Source organism: Mastigoproctus giganteus, chromosome 14 (assembly GCF_048544385.1).
Source record: "Mastigoproctus giganteus isolate SK-2022 chromosome 14, ASM4854438v1, whole genome shotgun sequence".
Taxonomy (NCBI): Eukaryota; Metazoa; Arthropoda; class Arachnida; order Uropygi; family Thelyphonidae; genus Mastigoproctus; species Mastigoproctus giganteus.
In genome coordinates this window covers 28,945,452-28,963,236 of record NC_143588.1, presented here as the reverse complement: position 1 = coordinate 28,963,236, position 17,785 = coordinate 28,945,452, and the positions used below count along the sequence as shown (strand labels likewise).

The following is a 17,785-nucleotide window of genomic DNA, read 5'->3' as shown; positions in this document are numbered from 1 at the left end:
GAAGTCAGAACACCTCTTAATGTTGTCTGCATGCACCATTATACAACATCAGTTTTGCAACCCATGGACCAGGGGGTAATAGCAATCTTTAAAGCTTATTACCAACGCCAAACATTTACAGAAATAGTAAAGGCTTTAGAGATATCCAACATTACCATCAGAGAATACTGGCAGTTGTTTGATGTCTTAAAGGGCATCATCACATTAACATAGCCTAGCAAGAAGCAACTGACAATTGTCTAAATGGAGAGTGGCACCAACTTCTCCTAGATTTCATGAATGACTTCAGAGGATTCGAACCACAACAGAATGGTGTAGAAGACATCAGCAGGCTGGCACAAGAGGCAGGGTTAGAAGTTACCGTTGAAGATGTAACTGAGCTCTTGGAAAGTCATACTCTCTTTCAAATGAAGACCTTGAAGAGTTAGCTGTAGAACTTAGCCAACAGCAGAAAGAAGACCCTCCTGTAAAAATTATGAAGACCAGTCATCTACAACGGATTCTTGCAACTGTAGTCCCTCACTAATGAGCTCCGTGATATTGATCATGACTGGAAGAGGAGTGCCACAATTAAAAGGGGTGTCGTATCAACTCTAAGCCCCTATTTTGAAATTCTTAAAAAAAGACGGACGAAATCCAGACAATCAACACTTGCTTCTTTCTTCAAAAAAAGGCAACCTTCTCAACCAGGGCTATCAACCGAAGATCCTCAACCACTTGGAGCTGAAACTGCTGAAAGTTCTGGTTGAGGATCTTCAACCAGGCCCTTTTTGAAGTTCAGCATCATGCCACTGTCAAAATGTTTTATTTATACTACATACTACTGTATTAATTTATTTTTTATATGTACTGCTTATGTAGGTTAAAAATAAAACTTTTTTTTTAATTAAAAAAGTTTATTTCGGAGCTTTAAATACTTCAGTATTGAAATGGGTAGGTAAAATTTTTGGTGCCTGGAACCTAACCCTGTGATTTCCCATTGACTTCATTATATAAAGGGTTCCATTTGTGCCTATGCCCCCAGGAACCTAACCCTGGCATAAATCAGGGGCTATCTGTATAATATAAAAGTTAAATTATGTAAACATGAAAGAATTTTGAAATTTCACACACGACAGTTTTATAAATTTGAAAATAGAAGTAATTAATAATTTTATGTTTATAACATGTACAGATGTAATGTTCAAAATTCAGCAACACTGGGAGATGGAGATTGCAACTTTTTGGACAACTCTCACCAAACTTGAAATGTCAGAGTTACTTTTAGTAACTACATCATTTTGTTCTTATTTATTCATTTATCTCTTAGACCATTCATCATAATTTCAAAATGACCAAAATTTGAAAACATGGAACCATGAAATTATTGAATTGATAAAAAAACAATATTGCTCTGGTAATAAAAAATAAAAAAATAAAATTCCATTTTAAAAAATAAAATGAGGAGGGGGGGGAATGAACAGAAACAAAATAATGCACAAGGTATTTCTTAAAAGTGATTTTTTATAGTTTAGGCATAAAAGTAAAGCTCTTAGATGTTCCCCTTCCTCCAAAAATCATTCAAGATTGAATACTTTCCCTTTGGCAGATTACAGGAAAGTTTTCTGTGAGTACTGAATTTTTTTTTTTTTTTTTTTTGGTATTGATTTTTACTGCCATGGAAGCAACGGAGAAAAAAAAAGTTTTTCCTCTGAGGGAGTTTCTCGGAGTTTTTTTAGTTTTTTTGAATGGTACATATTGAACACTGGATGAAAGTGGAAACTGTTAATTAAATTCTCTGTACCTCGGTTTGGATACTTTTAATATGGTACACACATCTGTTTACTTAATAAACCCCTCAAAAAAGTGAGACATAAGTCAAACAAATTTTGTTCTGTGGGTTTTCTTTATTTCCATGGCAATGCAAATGATACATTGCAGGGATAATACTCTCCTTCCCTTTAGAAAACAATGAAGATTAATAATAGTTAACTGTTATTAATAACAGTTAATATCAATAAAGATTAATTTTCAAAGAAAATAAATGCATGGAATGGTAACTCCAACTTGCATTGCTAATAGATGAGAAGTTTAAAAATATAACCCAAAACAAAACAATATAAACCCATCCTTCTTAATAATTTAGTAAAGATAATGAGAGACAAACAGAGATACATCAAGGGAAAACAGATGAACTAATCATGGCACATTTCACAGCAAATATTGCCCAAAGAAGCTTTTATGTACAGTAAATGTATGGTGCTATGTTTATATAAAATTTTTCAAAAAATAACACTAATAATAAATAATAATATAAATTTTGTTCATGTTAATATATAAATTTCAAATTTTGTTAACTGTCAACTTTGGTGAACACTAACTTCTGTGGTAAGTAAGACCACAGCATTCCTGCTTACATGGTGTTTTTGAATGTACTGAGTTAAATATTCGTTAACTTTATTTGCAAAACATACACCCTATTCCACACAGAATATATAAAAAAAATTTCCATTAAAAAAACACCCTGTCGAGTATAGCACAACCATTTTGGTTAGAACTGGAAGCAAAATAACTGCCAGATTAAATCTATAGTGGCAGCACCCCATTTTTCATCACCAGGCACCAGACAAGTGGCAACTATTTTTAAATTTCTAGAAAGTTTTGCTTGCTTCCCTCTCAAATTCTACCTGGAATATCACAATATTTCATTTCTTCTTAATGGATTGCAATTTTTCTATTTTTCAATTACTTTTTAAAGTAAGGAAACCATTTTTAACAACTGCTGATGTAAATGTGTTTGTTATTTGAAAAATAGTTCGTAATCTTTCTTTTAATTACTTCAGAATAATTTCAACATAGAAAAAGTGCTATGTGCCTTACAAATAAAGGAGAGGATTGAAATGATGGCAGTATGCAAAATGTGAAAATGCCACAGAACTTACAACACCAATTAAAAAAGCTTTTTGGACAGAAACCACCCAAAAATAAACACCATAAAGCAAATTGTAAAGAAGTTCGATTAGTGGGAACAGTGCACAATTACCAAAACCGGACTGACCCTGTACTTCCAATTTGGGGCTTGTAAGAGAGGATATCAAAAGAAGTCTGAAAAATTCTAAGGGAAAGCAAAGTTTACAACTAAAATCTTTACACAAACTAAAATAAGCGGAAAAAGAATCATAAAGGAAGTTAAATACAAGATATATCACCCCATGTTGCTATAAACTTTAAATGAGGACAACCAAAATAGAAGACTGGAATTTGCCAAAAGGTTTTTGGCCACATGTTAAAACCCAGATATCATTAACAATGTTTTGTGGACTAATGACACCACATCTAAACTAAATTTAACTGTTAATCACCATAACTGTCTCTTAATACCCCCCCACGTTAACTTTAAAAAGGATTCAAATGCTCCTTTCTAGACAGTCTGCACTGAAATTTGGACAGCAAATGTTGGCAGACCTGTCCTTCTTAGAGAGAACCATGACAGGAGAAAGCTACCTGGGGCTGTTAAAAGACAAACCATTCCATTAATACAGTCCAAAATCAATTTCCCATATTTTTTGCATAATGAGCTGGTGCTCCAGCTTTCTTAAAAAAAAAAAAAAAAAGAAAAAAGAAAAAAAGAAAGAAAACTGTCCACAAATTTTTAGATCAAAAGTTCCCAGGTCAACAGATCAGATGACAGAATTCCACTGAATGGCCACTGCATTCCCCAGATTTAGCACCCTGTGATTACTATTTGTAGGGATTCTTAAAAGATAAAGTATTTAGTAATAAGCATAGGTCATTTGAGCCTTGACGGTTTGAGAATTTGTGGACATTTCAGAGTAACTGTGTCTTGCTGTGTTGCTCATGTTTTTTTTTTTTTTTTAAACCACAAGCATGAGAGGTACTGAGGAACCTATAGTACTTATTACCATGCATGGACTGAAGGTTGAGAAGATACTTGTTGGCTTGACTTGAATTTCTGTAGATTGAAATTTTCAGGAAATATGTATGAAGGGAAGCTGTTCCAGAAAACAGAAGCAGGTTATTGTTATTTTTTGGAGCATTAGCAACTAAATATTGCTGCGGGGATATGCAGTGGTCATTCCATGACCTTTCCGCATCCTCCGTATTTGGTGGTCATGGGCTTGAACCCCGGTCTAATCAAGAAGACCACCTGGCTATGGAGACGCCAGAAGAAGAAGGAAAGTTGGTTCTGTGAGCTTAAAGTTGGCCAGTAAAAGGATTCTGACTGGTTGTGCCACATGTTCAGGCTGGTTTGGAAGGGAGGGGTATAGAAACCAACTCAGAAGAATAGTGCCTATGGAAGTACCTATAGAAAAGGCATTAAGCAAAAAAAAAAAAAAAAAAGTTATGTGAGACAGGCACTGTGTTGTAGATGAGTCATTAATTAACTAAACTGTCCTCTTTTGAATGGAATCTGGAAGCCTAAGGGGGATTTTGGGTGTGCTTCCCCAGATGTGGGAACAACATTCCATGGTAGAACAGATTTGCAATTTGTACAGAGTAAACAGCTGTTTGGGCAAAAAGTAACATCAACAGAATAAGAGAATAGCCAATTTTTTAGATGCAGAGGAAACAATATTTGTAATGCTTATGCCATTCCTTATGCTTATGTGATCTTGTCTAGAAATCAGAGTGTCATCGAAGGTAAGCATAGAAGCAGAAGAATCCTTCTTGGCTAGATATAAGGCAGGACTGAGTTTTAGAAGGACTGAAATTAACTAAGTTATCTTTGTCCCACTGGAAATCAGTTAAGGTACTGGTAATGGATATTTGAGAAGTTGAAGCTGTTTATGCAGAGCAGGGTTTCTCAAACTGGCAGGTGGAATGCAATGTGCTGTCATCAGCAAAATTACAGATAGCATTTCCGGCCACTGGAAGAAGATCATTAATATGCAAAAGGAAAAGAGTGGGGAAAAGAACTGAACCTTGGGGAACACCTGCATTAGTAGATAAATTAGAAGACAATGCTATCTACCATCACTTACAGTGAGTGGTCAGAAAGAACTGGATACCCAATTTAAAAAAAAAAAAAAAAAAAAAAAAAAAAAAAGAGCGCGAACCCTGTACGCTTTGTTGTAGACACCAAAAGAAAATCAAAACCATTTAAAATCGAACAGCTAGAATTGCAAGTTATGAATGATGTAACATTTTATGCTCACACCTGCCACTTACTCGGCCAAATCAACATGAGTAACTGAGTTAACGTCATTTGCGTATTGCATTTTCATCAACAATTGGTTTTACTTCAGTCCAAAATATTTAGTATGAATAATATAACATTTTATTCTCACACCCGCTACTTTACTGAATCAACATTAGTGACTGAGTTAGTGTCACTTAGGAAGTGACATCCTTTGCATCATTTCCATTACCAACTGGTTTTACGTCAGTCTGAAAAATTTAGTAGGTGCTGCCAAAGCACCTACTACAAAAAAAAAAAAAAAAAGTTGGCAAATAAGTTGGAAACTTATTTAGAACACCTTTTCACCAAACACAATTAAAAGCTTATGTTACCCACCTGTGGACAGGTGGATAACATAATCCAGTATATCACCAGTGGATCAGCACTGTCAATCATTAATCAGATAGAAGGTTTCTAGGTAGTTTAAGAGTTAGTGGTTACTAGGTTTTTCCATTACTTTAGAAAGAGCAGAAGCACAATGGGATAAGAGGGATTTGTCACCCTTTTAGGAACTAGCTGGATGTGAGAAAATTTCCAAATAGAATGGAAAATACCCAGGGAATAAGAAAGTGAAAAAAGGTGACACAGAACAAGAGTAAACCCAAAATACAACAATTTTATAAAGATCAAAATGGTTGCCATATTGAACTAAAAAAAAAAAAAAAATTTTTTTTTGTTTTTTTAAGTTTATGCATGCTTTTTCCATTATGCTATCATTAATAAAAATACATATTTGCCTAAATCCTTACAATCGTGTGTGTGCACTACATGCCATTATTCACTCCTATTTTCAAATTTTTGCAAAATTTATTTCAAATTTGGTACATCTGAAAATTACACATGTCACATGTTACCAGTTCTCTATCCCAAGTGAATACCTCTGTTTATTATGTGTAAATAATAATGAATCGTTTAGCAGCACTTAATAAAATTTTCAAAATTGCTGCAGATATTTATAGAATTTATTTATGTAAGCCTACAGATATTTTACATCACTTGTGGGAAGGTTAGAGCAAGCAATCCACCTAGAAATCAACATATATTTCCAAGCTTCAATGAGCTGACTAGTCAGGTCCCATGTAACCGATACTACAAGTTAAAATAGAAATAATAAGTGGCATGGCCCCTGACTGGTTTTGCACACATTACAAAAGCTATAAAAATCACTTCAAAAACCATACCAAGTAAAAATTTGTCTCTATTTAGGAGGGCAGAGAAATTATGTTTATATTCAACCAACAATTAACACACAATCAATATTATTGAGCTGAACTAGGGCCAGTGACAAAATTACTGGCTAACAGACTAAATGACTCATATATATATTTTCAGTGATACACATACAAATCACAACAGTGATGTTAATTCTCAGGCCCTTATAAATAGGTAAAGTAACTGGGTTTCTGTTATCCAGCAGTCTCAGTTCCATTCACCTCAAATAATCAAGGTCCAACTGAATATTGTGCATGTGTGTTTTGATACGAACCACATATTTACCTTGTGGGCTATCCTGGAGATGTGAATGGCTACCACTGTGAGATTCTGTTGGTATTGAAACAGATACAGGAACTAAGGCTTGGCTATCTCCACTTGGAGCTGGAACTATTTGTCTTGACTGAGTGGTATCTAAACCAGCAGATGAGGAGAGTGGTAAATGTAATGATGCAGGTGCTAAGAGAGATGCTTGAGCTTGGCTACTGGACGACACAGGAACCTGCTAAAAAAGAAAAACAAGAACTAGATATAATTTTAATGTTATATTAAAAATCCCAAAATGAGAACATTATGGAACTTTAACTTACATAATTTAAAACAGCACTTTTTAAAATAACACAACACTAAGTATATACAAATATGCTTAGTGTTTGCAGATCCAGTCATGTATATGCAAAGCTATAGTCATTTATATGCAACAGGATCTACAAAAAATAGGCAACTGGACTGAGAAATGGCAATTGAGGTTTGATATTGACAGATGCAAAGTACTGCATACAGGTAGCAGTGACCCAAGACTAAAGTAACAGCTGAGTGACACTACACTCAGAGTAGTGGAAAATGAAAAAGACCAGAAGGTAACTGGGCAGTCAGATTAGTCAGATAACTAGGCAGAGAAGTTCTCTGTGCAGTGCAGATAAGCTGTCAAAGACAGAACATGGGGTTTTGTCAATGACATACAGGAATTTTGCTAGTACGGATAAGGTGATTATTCCATCATATAAGGCAGTGGCTAGGCCAAACCTTGAGTGCTGCATGCAGGTCTGGAGGGCTCAATTTACAAAGGATGTAGAGCTCTTGGAGCAGGTACAGAGAAGGAAAGTGAGACTGATGAGGAGAACAGAGGGGTGCTCTTACCAATAAAGGCTTCAGTTCTGCAAACTGAAACATTTGTAGCCAAATGTTACAGAACATGGGGTTTTGTCAATGACATACAGGAATTTTGCTAGTACGGATAAGGTGATTATTCCATCATATAAGGCAGTGGCTAGGCCAAACCTTGAGTGCTGCATGCAGGTCTGGAGGGCTCAATTTACAAAGGATGTAGAGCTCTTGGAGCAGGTACAGAGAAGGAAAGTGAGACTGATGAGGAGAACAGAGGGGTGCTCTTACCAATAAAGGCTTCAGTTCTGCAAACTGAAACATTTGTAGACTAGGAACCTGCAAGGCAATCTGACTGAGATGTTTAAAGATTTGAATGGATTGTGCAAGCTCAGTGCTGATGGGATCCTCCCTCTTACTCGGACTACACACATGAGGGGACATAAATTCAAACTGAGGAAGGACAGGTGCACAACAGATGTGTGGAGGTTTGCCTTTAGCCAATGGGCAGTTGATTGCTGTCTGATGTTGTGAAAGTGGATGGCTTGAATAAATTAAATAAAGAACTAGACAAACTCTTGGAGGGGGTGGACAGGTGAAATGGAAAGGGATTTTATTTATTTATTTATTTTTTTTTTTTTTTTTTTGGCTGATGCTGTGTGTGCTTGCTTTGCAGAAATTCTCAATACAGAAACACAAGGAAATAAGATTTAAGGGAATCCTTAGACACTATATAAAGCAATGGTTATGGTTGTATCTTGAGTAGTTTTATTTTCACCACTTCAGCCTTCATGTTTTTTTTTTTTTTTTTTTTTTTTTAAATGAAACTCCAAACACGAAAGGTATTAGAAGAACCTATAGTACTAGTACCTCGTGTGCGCTGAACGTCAAGGAAACAGAACATACTTGTTCACATAGGACTTGAATTTCTGGGGACTGCCATTTCCAGGAAATATATGTGAAGGGTTTCCCCAGAATATGAAAGTTGAAGGGATAAATGATAAAAAAAGAAAAGTTGGATCTGTGAGTTTGAAGTTGGACAGTGATATGGATATTGACTGGTTGCGCCTGCAGACTGGTTTGGAAGGCTGATGCCCAAGGAGTATCTATAGAAAAGGCATACAGCAGAAACAGTACAACTACGAAACAAAGAATGAAGAAACTTTGTAAGAGATAGCTCATGAATCAATCTGACTACCCTTTCTGAATGGAGTCCAGAAGCCTGAGAGAAGTTTTACGTGCACCCCCCAGATGTAGGAACACATTCCCTAGTAGGGCAGATTTGTACATAGTGAGTAGTTGCTTAGAAATAATGTCCAAAAATGAAAGAGAAAACCTAGATTTTTAGATGCAGAGGAAGCAATATTTATGATATGCATATACCAAGAGATCAAAAAATCAGAATAATCCCTAATAAATATATGTAATCTTGTCGAAAAATTGTAGTGGTAGTAGTGGCATGTAATGCAAGAAAGCAAGCTTATGCAGCATCAGCCAATTGGGGGGGGGGGACACCATTCCCTCCAAATGCCTGTCGAGTTCTTCCTTAAATTTATTTGGACTTCAACTTCCACAACAACAGATGGAAGTTTGTTCCAGCAATTAACATCCACTGGCTAAAGGCAAATTTCCGCACATCTATTCTACATTTGTCTTTTCTTAATTTGAATTTATGCCCCCTTAGGTTCGTAATCTGAACAAGTGGAAGGATCCCATCAGAATTCAGCATGCTCAACCCATTCAATGCCTTATACACCTCAATCAGATCACTGCACAGGTGCCTAGTCTCCAGCCACTGCAATTTGCAGAAATTTGCCTCTCTTGGTAAAAGGATCCCTTCATTCCCCTCAACAATCTTGCTGCCCTTCTCTATACACGCTCAAGCAAATCTACATCCTCACTAAAATGAGGCCTCCAGACATGTATGCAGTACTCAAAGCGTAGCCTGACCATTGCCTTATAAAGAGGGACAATCACCTCCTTTTCCCTGCTAGCAAAATTCCTATATATCATTGACAAAACACCATGACCTGCCCTGGCCGCCTGTCTGCATTGCTCAGAAAACTTCATATCTGCCTGCACAATTACTCCCAGGTCTTTTTCATTTTCTACCACCTTAAGTGTAGTACCACACAGTTGCTATGTTTCTCTGGGGTTACTTCTACCCATATGCAGTATTTTGCATTTGTCAAGGTTAAACTTCAGTTGCCACTTCTTAGCCCATCTGCCCAAATTATCTAGATCCTGTTGCAGTAGTACACTGCCATTACTGTCATTAATAACCCTGCCAACCTTTGTATCATCTGCACACTCCGACACTAAGTCTGATATACCTTCATCAATATCACTGATAAATATACAAAATAACACTGAACCCTGTGGGACTCCACTAATAACATTAGTCCACGAAGAGCAGCACCCATTGATTACCATCCTCTGTCTTCTTCCACTCAACCATCTTTTTATCCATTGTAGCAACTTACCCTTAATACCATTCTGCTCCAATTTGTACAATAGTCTTCCATGCACAACAGTGCCAAAAGCTTTCCTGAAATCCAAATATATGATATCAAAATTATTTTTTGTCCAGTTCCTTTGTAACCACATCATAATATCCTATCAAATTTGTCAGACAAGACTTTCCCTTAACAAACCCATGCTGTGTCTGAATTATTGCTGCAGTCCATCTTTAACCAGTGACTCCATTATTTTACCCAGAATAGAAGTTAAACTAACTGGTCACCCTTCGAACCCCCTTTGTGAATTGGGGATACATTTGCACATCTCCAGTCCATGGGGACCTCCCCTGAGTCCAAGGATGCTCTCATAATTATGGCTAAGGGTTTGCTTAGTTGCTTTGCCGCCTCCTTTAATATTAATATAACTGGATAGATCCTATCCATCCCAGGTGCCTTTCTTAACTTCAACAATTTCTCCTCCACTTTGCTCTCATTTATTACATCATTAAGCACCCTGCTACAATTTGATAACCTTCTGCCATTTTCAAACCTTAATAACTCCTCATGTGTGAATTTAGATGCGAAATACTCATTCAGTTTGTTTGCTATCTGAGCAGGATCATCATCATCATTATTATTATTATTATTTGGTTTTTAGGAGCATTAGCAACTAAGGCCATATTGCTCCGGAATATACGGTGGTCGTTCCCTGACCTTTCCGCATCCTCTGTATTTGGTGGTGACGGGCTCGAACCCCGGTCTAATCAAGAAGCGTGTGCTATGCACTGCTGCTCCTTCCCACCTGGCTACGGAGGCGCCTCTGAGCAGGATCATCAACAGTCGAACCATCAATATCAAGGGGACCAATCAGATACGAGTGTCACTGAAAGATAATCATAAGAGGGAGTAGATTCCTTTTTATGAGATATAAGGCAGGATTAAAATTAACTAAGTTATCTTTGCCCCACTGGAGAACTACTTGGAGATCAGCATTTAAGAAATGAGCAGTCAGTCAAGATTCAACAAGTTGAAGCAATGTGCTATCATAAGCAAAACTATGGATAGGATTTCCAATCAGTGGAAGAAGGTCATATATATATATGGCCATCATTCAGTGCAGCCACGATTTCTCGAGCTCCTGAATTTTGAATTATTTAATGTGTTTAAAGTGTTTTCTTCCACTGGGAAAGTGTGCCAGCTGAAAGAACTAAGTAAGCGGATTATGTGGGTGAGAAAATTTTGTCATTACCAGAGTTATCTTGTGAGAACCCCCTCGTTATCTACTTAATCTCATTAGGCTTAGCATTCTGCTGACTGCATGCTAACGCGTTTTGCTGTAATCACATACGCATTGTTGATAATTAGGCTTAGCGGTTTCACTATTTCAATTTAAAAATAAGAATCTGGGGTTTGAATGATACTGGCTCGTTCCCACTAAAATTTGCTTCTTAGTTTGGACAATAACTATCAACCGTTTTTGTGTCCGTGGAGTTTTCATGACAACGAAGCTTTCATCCTGCCGCCTGAATCAAGTAAATAGAATTTACTGTTTTTCCATATTTGTATCACTGCAAACGAATAAGAATGCTATAGCACGTTGTATTCTGCCAGCCTTTGTTCACCAGCCATAGCCCCGGGTGCTGAAAAGCTTACTTTCTGATCACAGCATTAGATTGAAGTGCACCCTTTGTTTTCACTCAGCTTCCCGCTTACTCTGCTTGCCGTACTATTCGACTGTGCGGAAATTTCGCAACCCCTAGCCCGAAGCCAACTCACAGCAAGACATCCACGTAGACTACGCAAACGCCTGTCCATTGAATATCGCTACTGCTTTCCTCCCAAATATGAGCAGAAATGGAAAACCTCTAAACTCGACACAGAAATGTGCCCTTTGCTATCATTTGGCTGTTGACGTCATCCTCTGTACCAGCTGTGATAACCTCATCTGTCCCGGATGTTTGGGCCTATCCCCATCCAGCTGGAAGAAACTTTCCATGGCAGCCAGGCTGAAATTCAAGGGATCATGCTGCAAGAAGCTACGCTCATTAGGCCACAAGGACAACCCGAAAATTTCCAACAATAACTCACAGAACTCGCCACGCACAGCACGAAGCAAAAACAGCCCAGTGAGGTAGATTTCACGGAAGTCGCGTCACCACTAGATAATACTCAGCACTATGCCAAGCTGCAAAAAAATATGAGCGATAATACCTACAAGACTGACACCACCGTTACAGATACAAAGGGTACTAGGAAAGTTTTGCAATACAGCTTTGTTTATTTAATTTTTTCAAAGTAATTTCCTCTACATTCAATACACCTCTCCATCCTCCGAAACCAATCTTTAAACCAGTTCTGCCAAGTTTCACTAGGGAGTAAAGCACACTCGTTGTCCCAAGCCCGTAGAAGGTCCTCATCACTGGAAAACCGCCTCCCTTTTAGCTTCATTTTCACATGCGGGAACAGTGCAAAGTCGCAGGGAGCAAGGTCTGAACTGTAGGGAGGGTGCTCGAGAAGTTTCAGTCCTGTCGTGGTCAAATATTCGGTGCAGGCTTTGGCACGGTTAGCTGGAGCATTATCGTGATGGAGGTACCAGGTGTCCATTCTTGACTGGCCGCAGGTTCTTCATAGATCCAATGACTTTAGGCAGGCATTGTTCAGTATACCACTTAGCTGTGACTGTCTTCTGTGTGTCCAAAACGACACGTTCCACAATTCCACTCGATTTGAGAAATACAGCTATCATTTTCTTCTGTACAGATCGGGATTTTCTGACAATTACGGGTGTGTCGTCATCATCAAAGACCCAAACTTTGTTTTGAGCCTTGGTCGGCAGATCGTAATAGTACAGCCAAGTCTCGTCACCTGTCACGATGTTGTTCACATACCGAGATTGTCCCTTATCAAACTTTTTTAACATCTCCCGGCACCAAGTCACACGTCGTGTCATCTGCTCTTCAGTCAGTTGATGCGGCACCCAGAGAGAACAAAGTTTCTTCACGTGCAAATGATCTTGCAGAATCGAACGAATTGCTGGTGCATTTAGGCCCAAAGTATCCTCTATCTGTTGGTAGGTCACTCGCCTGTTTTCATCAAGCATTTTCCTCACAGCAGTAACGTTTTCCTCCGTAACTGACGTTCGTGGCCTTCCCGGCCTCTCAGAATCCTCCAGAGTGAAATTTCCCCTTTGGAATTCTCTATACCACCTGAATATCGTTGTACGATGTGGACAATCATCATCTAGTGCAAGAGTCATTTCTTCTAAGCACTGGTCTATGGTTAAACCACGCACGAAATTATACCGCAAAACTGTCCTTATCTCATTTCGTGACCACGATGCCATCGCAAGCACTTTACACTCTCACTACTAATGAATAACTGAGCCCATCGACTTGGCGCGGCGGCTACTATGCATGTATGAACATGTCTCAACATGCAGCAATGAGCAGCTTCCTGTGATTCATTGTTGCGTCATATTGCAAAACTTTCCTAGTACCCTTTGTATAACGCCTCATACTGACGTCTCCTACAGACCAACACCAGGCCACCTAAACCTCACCACATCGCATGTAAGCATCGATGCACCTTCAACAACCTCTCAGACAGCTTATATTATGCCAATATCTGAAAATAGCCAAGGCGCACCTGCGCGGAGGTCCGAAGGGTGCCAAACCGAACTAGAAATTAACATCCAATACTTAAAGTCATCCCTAAAGCAAATCTTTGACAGCAAAATCAACGAAATAGTGGAAGTCCTCATAGAGAAAATAACTAGTTGCCTAACAAGTCACGAAATCAATGCCAGTCCGCAAGCCAACTCTCACACACTGGAAAGCATGACGTGCAAATGTGCTGATACATCAGCATCACCCCAACATGGCTGCACAGCCCTAAGAAACATCCATGATGCGCAACCTTCAGAGTCCCCCCGGGATAAGTCATACGCAGAAATCCTGGCCACCGAGGTGAGCAATAGTGGCAAAACCATCAAGGGTCAAGCTCTAACATGCACCGCGATAAAATCGCACAGTTCCCTCCAAACTTCATTCCCTGACAGTGACCTAAACCCATCGCTAACTTCCCAACGCAGGCAAGAAAATATACCGACAATCTCATCAAGCCACGTCAACGCCCAAGCGAGCTCAATCGACATAATTCAAAATCAGACGAATGGCAACCACGATAACAGCACTGCCCAATCTGTAGCAGCTTCACTAAACGGTGATATCAAACAAGAAACCCGCACTCAGAGAAACTCTATAAAATACGGCATAGCAATAAACTCCAAGCTACGAGCTTTCAGGACTCAAGACACTACCAGAAACAGTACAACCAGCCTTTTCGTATCTCGACTGGATCCATGCACAACCCCTGAACTAGTCAAACAGGTTATATATGAAGAGTTGAATCTACGGCCAACTGTACATAAACTACAAACTAGGAGTCAACAATATGCTGCATTCAAAATTGACTGTAGCCGACAGCAAGTAGAACTGATAGGGAGCGTCGCCATTTGGCCTGTTGGAACGAGGATCAGGCCATTTGTTCACTATCAATCAACCTCGAAACCTAAAGCGACTACTCAGATCCGACAAAAGTACTCCCACCGCAGTCCCAGCTGACTTGGCGAGTATAATTGCCTGCCAGAAAGGATGCCAGCACCAGAATCTTCCCACACCAAAATACTGTAACAAACTCCGCCCAAGGTTGGTAATACCATCCTCCAACGCGAGAGAACCCGAGGTCGCCTCATCCCTGTCCTGATCTCTCATTATCGAGAGCCTCTACTTGTTCACAGCCGAGAAGCAAGGCTCCCTCCCGTGAGGATAAGCATTACAACCTCGCCTACCATCCGCGTAATGTTCCAGAATATCAGGTCCTTAAGAAATAAACTTAATACACTGGAAGAGATTCTACTCTCAAACTCACTAGACATATTGTGCCTCGCTGAAACGTGGTTAGAGGCGAACCAGACAGATATTGTATTGTATTGTATGAAAGTGCTACGAGGAACATAGTGAAGATAACACTCATCTCGAATGGCTGCGAAATTCGCCTGACCTCAATCCAATTGAACACCTGTGGAATGATTTGGAACGAGAGGTGAAGCGTATGGACACCTAGCTGTCATCTACGACGAATAAATTCAAATTGAGGAAAGACAGATGTAGGATAGATGTGCGGAAGTTTGCCTTTAGCCAGCGGGTAGTTGGTTGGTGGAACAGATTTCATCCTTTGTTGTGGAAGTTGACAGCCTAAATAAATTTAAGGCTCAGCTGGACAGGTATTTGGAACGAATGGAGGGATGAAATGGGAGCGGTTTTTTTTTTTTTTTTTTTTTTGGCTGATGCTGCATAAGCTTGCTTTCTTGCATCATATGCCTTTACTAACGCTAATATCAGCTGCTCCATTCCTGCAGGCTTTCATGTACTGGCTGCCTCTCGCGATAACCGCAGAGGGGGTGGAGTTGCTATAATTTTCAATACGACAAAGTTCTCCATCGTACACTCTGTCTCAAGTATCTCTCAAGATGTGGAAGCCTTAATGATAACTCTGGAACATCAAGGTACCACTATTGACATCGCATCCCTGTACTTTCCTCCAACACCAACTATGATGGCCATTGACGCAGCCACTAACTGGTTAATAAATAATCTCCACCCCGCAGCCACTCACATCGTATGTGGGGACTTCAATCTTCCGCCATCTACCCAACACCTCAAAAGTCATCTCACCGAATCTCTCCAATCAATCCAAATATTCCAAGTTAACTACCAGCCAACGAGAGACCAAAACCTACTGGACATAGTCTATTCCTCAGCAACATGCCAACTCGAAGAAACCACAGCCGACATGTTTCAATCAGACCACCAACCAATCATATTTACAGCTCTCCTACCCAAAAAATATTTCAATACCCCCAAAACTAAATCTGTGAAAAAGGTCACCGCTCCAAAATTCCTGAATCCAGCACTCTGCATTGAAGCCGCATCCACAGTCCCATGGAACATCTTAGATGGATGTGAACTGAGCCTCGCAATCGATTTAATGACCAAATGGATCAATACCATAGCCCTTCACACCGCTACCAAGACAGTCACCATTACTCCACGCTTCAGAGCATGGTGGACTCCCCAGCTCAACCAAAGTTTCCACTACAAACAATTACTACACGCCAAGTGGAAAGCTTCCGGCGATGTCCAGGATCACATTTCATTCTCCAAAGCCAGGGCCGAATTCAACAGAAACAAATCAGCTGCAATTAAAAAGCACCTCGAAAGAACCCTAAAAAGGGGGAAACCATTCTACAGAACAAAGGCTAGTTCTTCCAGCAACATCAACCCAATTGACTGGCTCAACTACGTTTCCAGATTTTCTAATCAACCTCCAGTTCTACCTAATCGGCCACTCCTCAACCGCTCTCATCTCACTGATAGTCTCGCTACGATCCGAATTTCTAAGCACCAACTGATGCAGGCCATTAATACTCTCCCTCTTACAACAACCACCGGTGACGATGGCATCCCCCAGTTCATAATCAAATGTTTAAGTGTCTTCATCATCGACTCACTCCTCAACCTATACAACAGATGCCTCGAAGTTCACTTCTTTCCACCCCAGTGGAACAGGTACTCTGTCTGGCCCCTTCCTAAGCACCAACAATCGACGCTCCCAAGCCAACATAGGCCCATCGCTTGCGCCTCTGTATTGCCAAAAATTCTGGAGAAAGCATTGCTACCGTCTGTCACCCATCAAATTCTCCGTGACAGTCCTCAGCAAATACAGTATGGGATATCAGGAAGGTCAACTATAACTAACCTTGCAACAACCACTCTGCACATCTTAGATGCCTTTGAACAAAGACAGGAATTGTCAGTTATATATCTTGACATCTATTCCGCTTTTGATGCCATCTATATACCTCATCTCCTACGTCTCTTAGAAAACTACTTCAATTTTCGCGGCGATGTTCTCTGGTTCCTAGAATCTCTCCTATCGAAGAGGACCCTTGTTCTAAAGATCGGAACAAAGACCTTCACGCGTCACATAACTGCCGGTGTACCTCAAGGGGGGGTCCTGTCTGGCATTCTCTTCTCAGCAATCATGGTGCCATTTGTGACCAATAAATGCAATTGGATCACATATGCTGACGATGTCCTTACTAGAATATCGCCATCCAACTCGGCAGCCGAAATCACTCAGCAAATCACTAGCAAACTGCAGGACATGGCTGACTACCTCAATACCTTCAACCTCCGAATCAACCCCCTAAAATCGGCACATATAACTTATTCTCTAAAGGACAGCCCAACAACGTTGGAGCCTGTGCTTAACGGCTCCTCACTTCCAAGTGTTCAAACACACAAAGATCTGGGGGTCGTCTTCGACTCCAAACTATCTTTCAACGATCACATAAACCTCATACAGTCGAGGCTGAATTCACTACGCTGGGTCGCCAAACAACAGCTGCTCCACACCACCGACCCACAACTGGTAAAAAGATACATCGTATCAATCCTTTACCAGACAATACTGTATGCTTCAGAGATATGGGCATCGGCCGCCGAATCCAACATTAAAAGGATATTCTCTGCCGAATTCTGGCTTCTAAAATGGGCCAACAGCAAACTCCACCTTCCCCCAGCTCTCAGATCAACGCAGTTAGCAGAAGCTCTTCACCTACGCAGGCTCCGGTCCTACATCGGAGAAAGAAGGCTGCTGTTCACCATCAAGATGGCCACCAGTAAAATTACAGAGCCGAACTTCTGGGATCACTGCTCTTGGCGCATTCCTCCCCCTTATCTCCGGTCTTCAGCACAGCTGCTAGCAA

At 39.9% G+C, this 17,785-nt stretch overlaps 1 protein-coding gene across 19 annotated transcripts in view; it reads right to left on the bottom strand.

Annotated features, from left to right (window-relative positions):
• LOC150075038 (uncharacterized) overlaps positions 1-17,785 on the bottom strand; it is a 595,491-nt gene that overhangs the window by 522,460 nt on the left and 55,246 nt on the right. For 18 of the 19 annotated variants that reach the window (XR_016547877.1, XR_016547878.1, XR_016547879.1 and 15 more), the window contains exon 3: positions 6,677-6,896. Coding sequence is in view for 16 of the 19 variants with exons in the window: in XM_090388652.1 (XP_090244778.1) it covers positions 6,677-6,896 (220 nt within the window). In the remaining 3 variants the exon portion in view is untranslated. The remainder of the gene's footprint in view (positions 1-6,676; positions 6,897-17,785) is intronic. The other variant, XM_090388651.1, reaches the window with a different exon arrangement.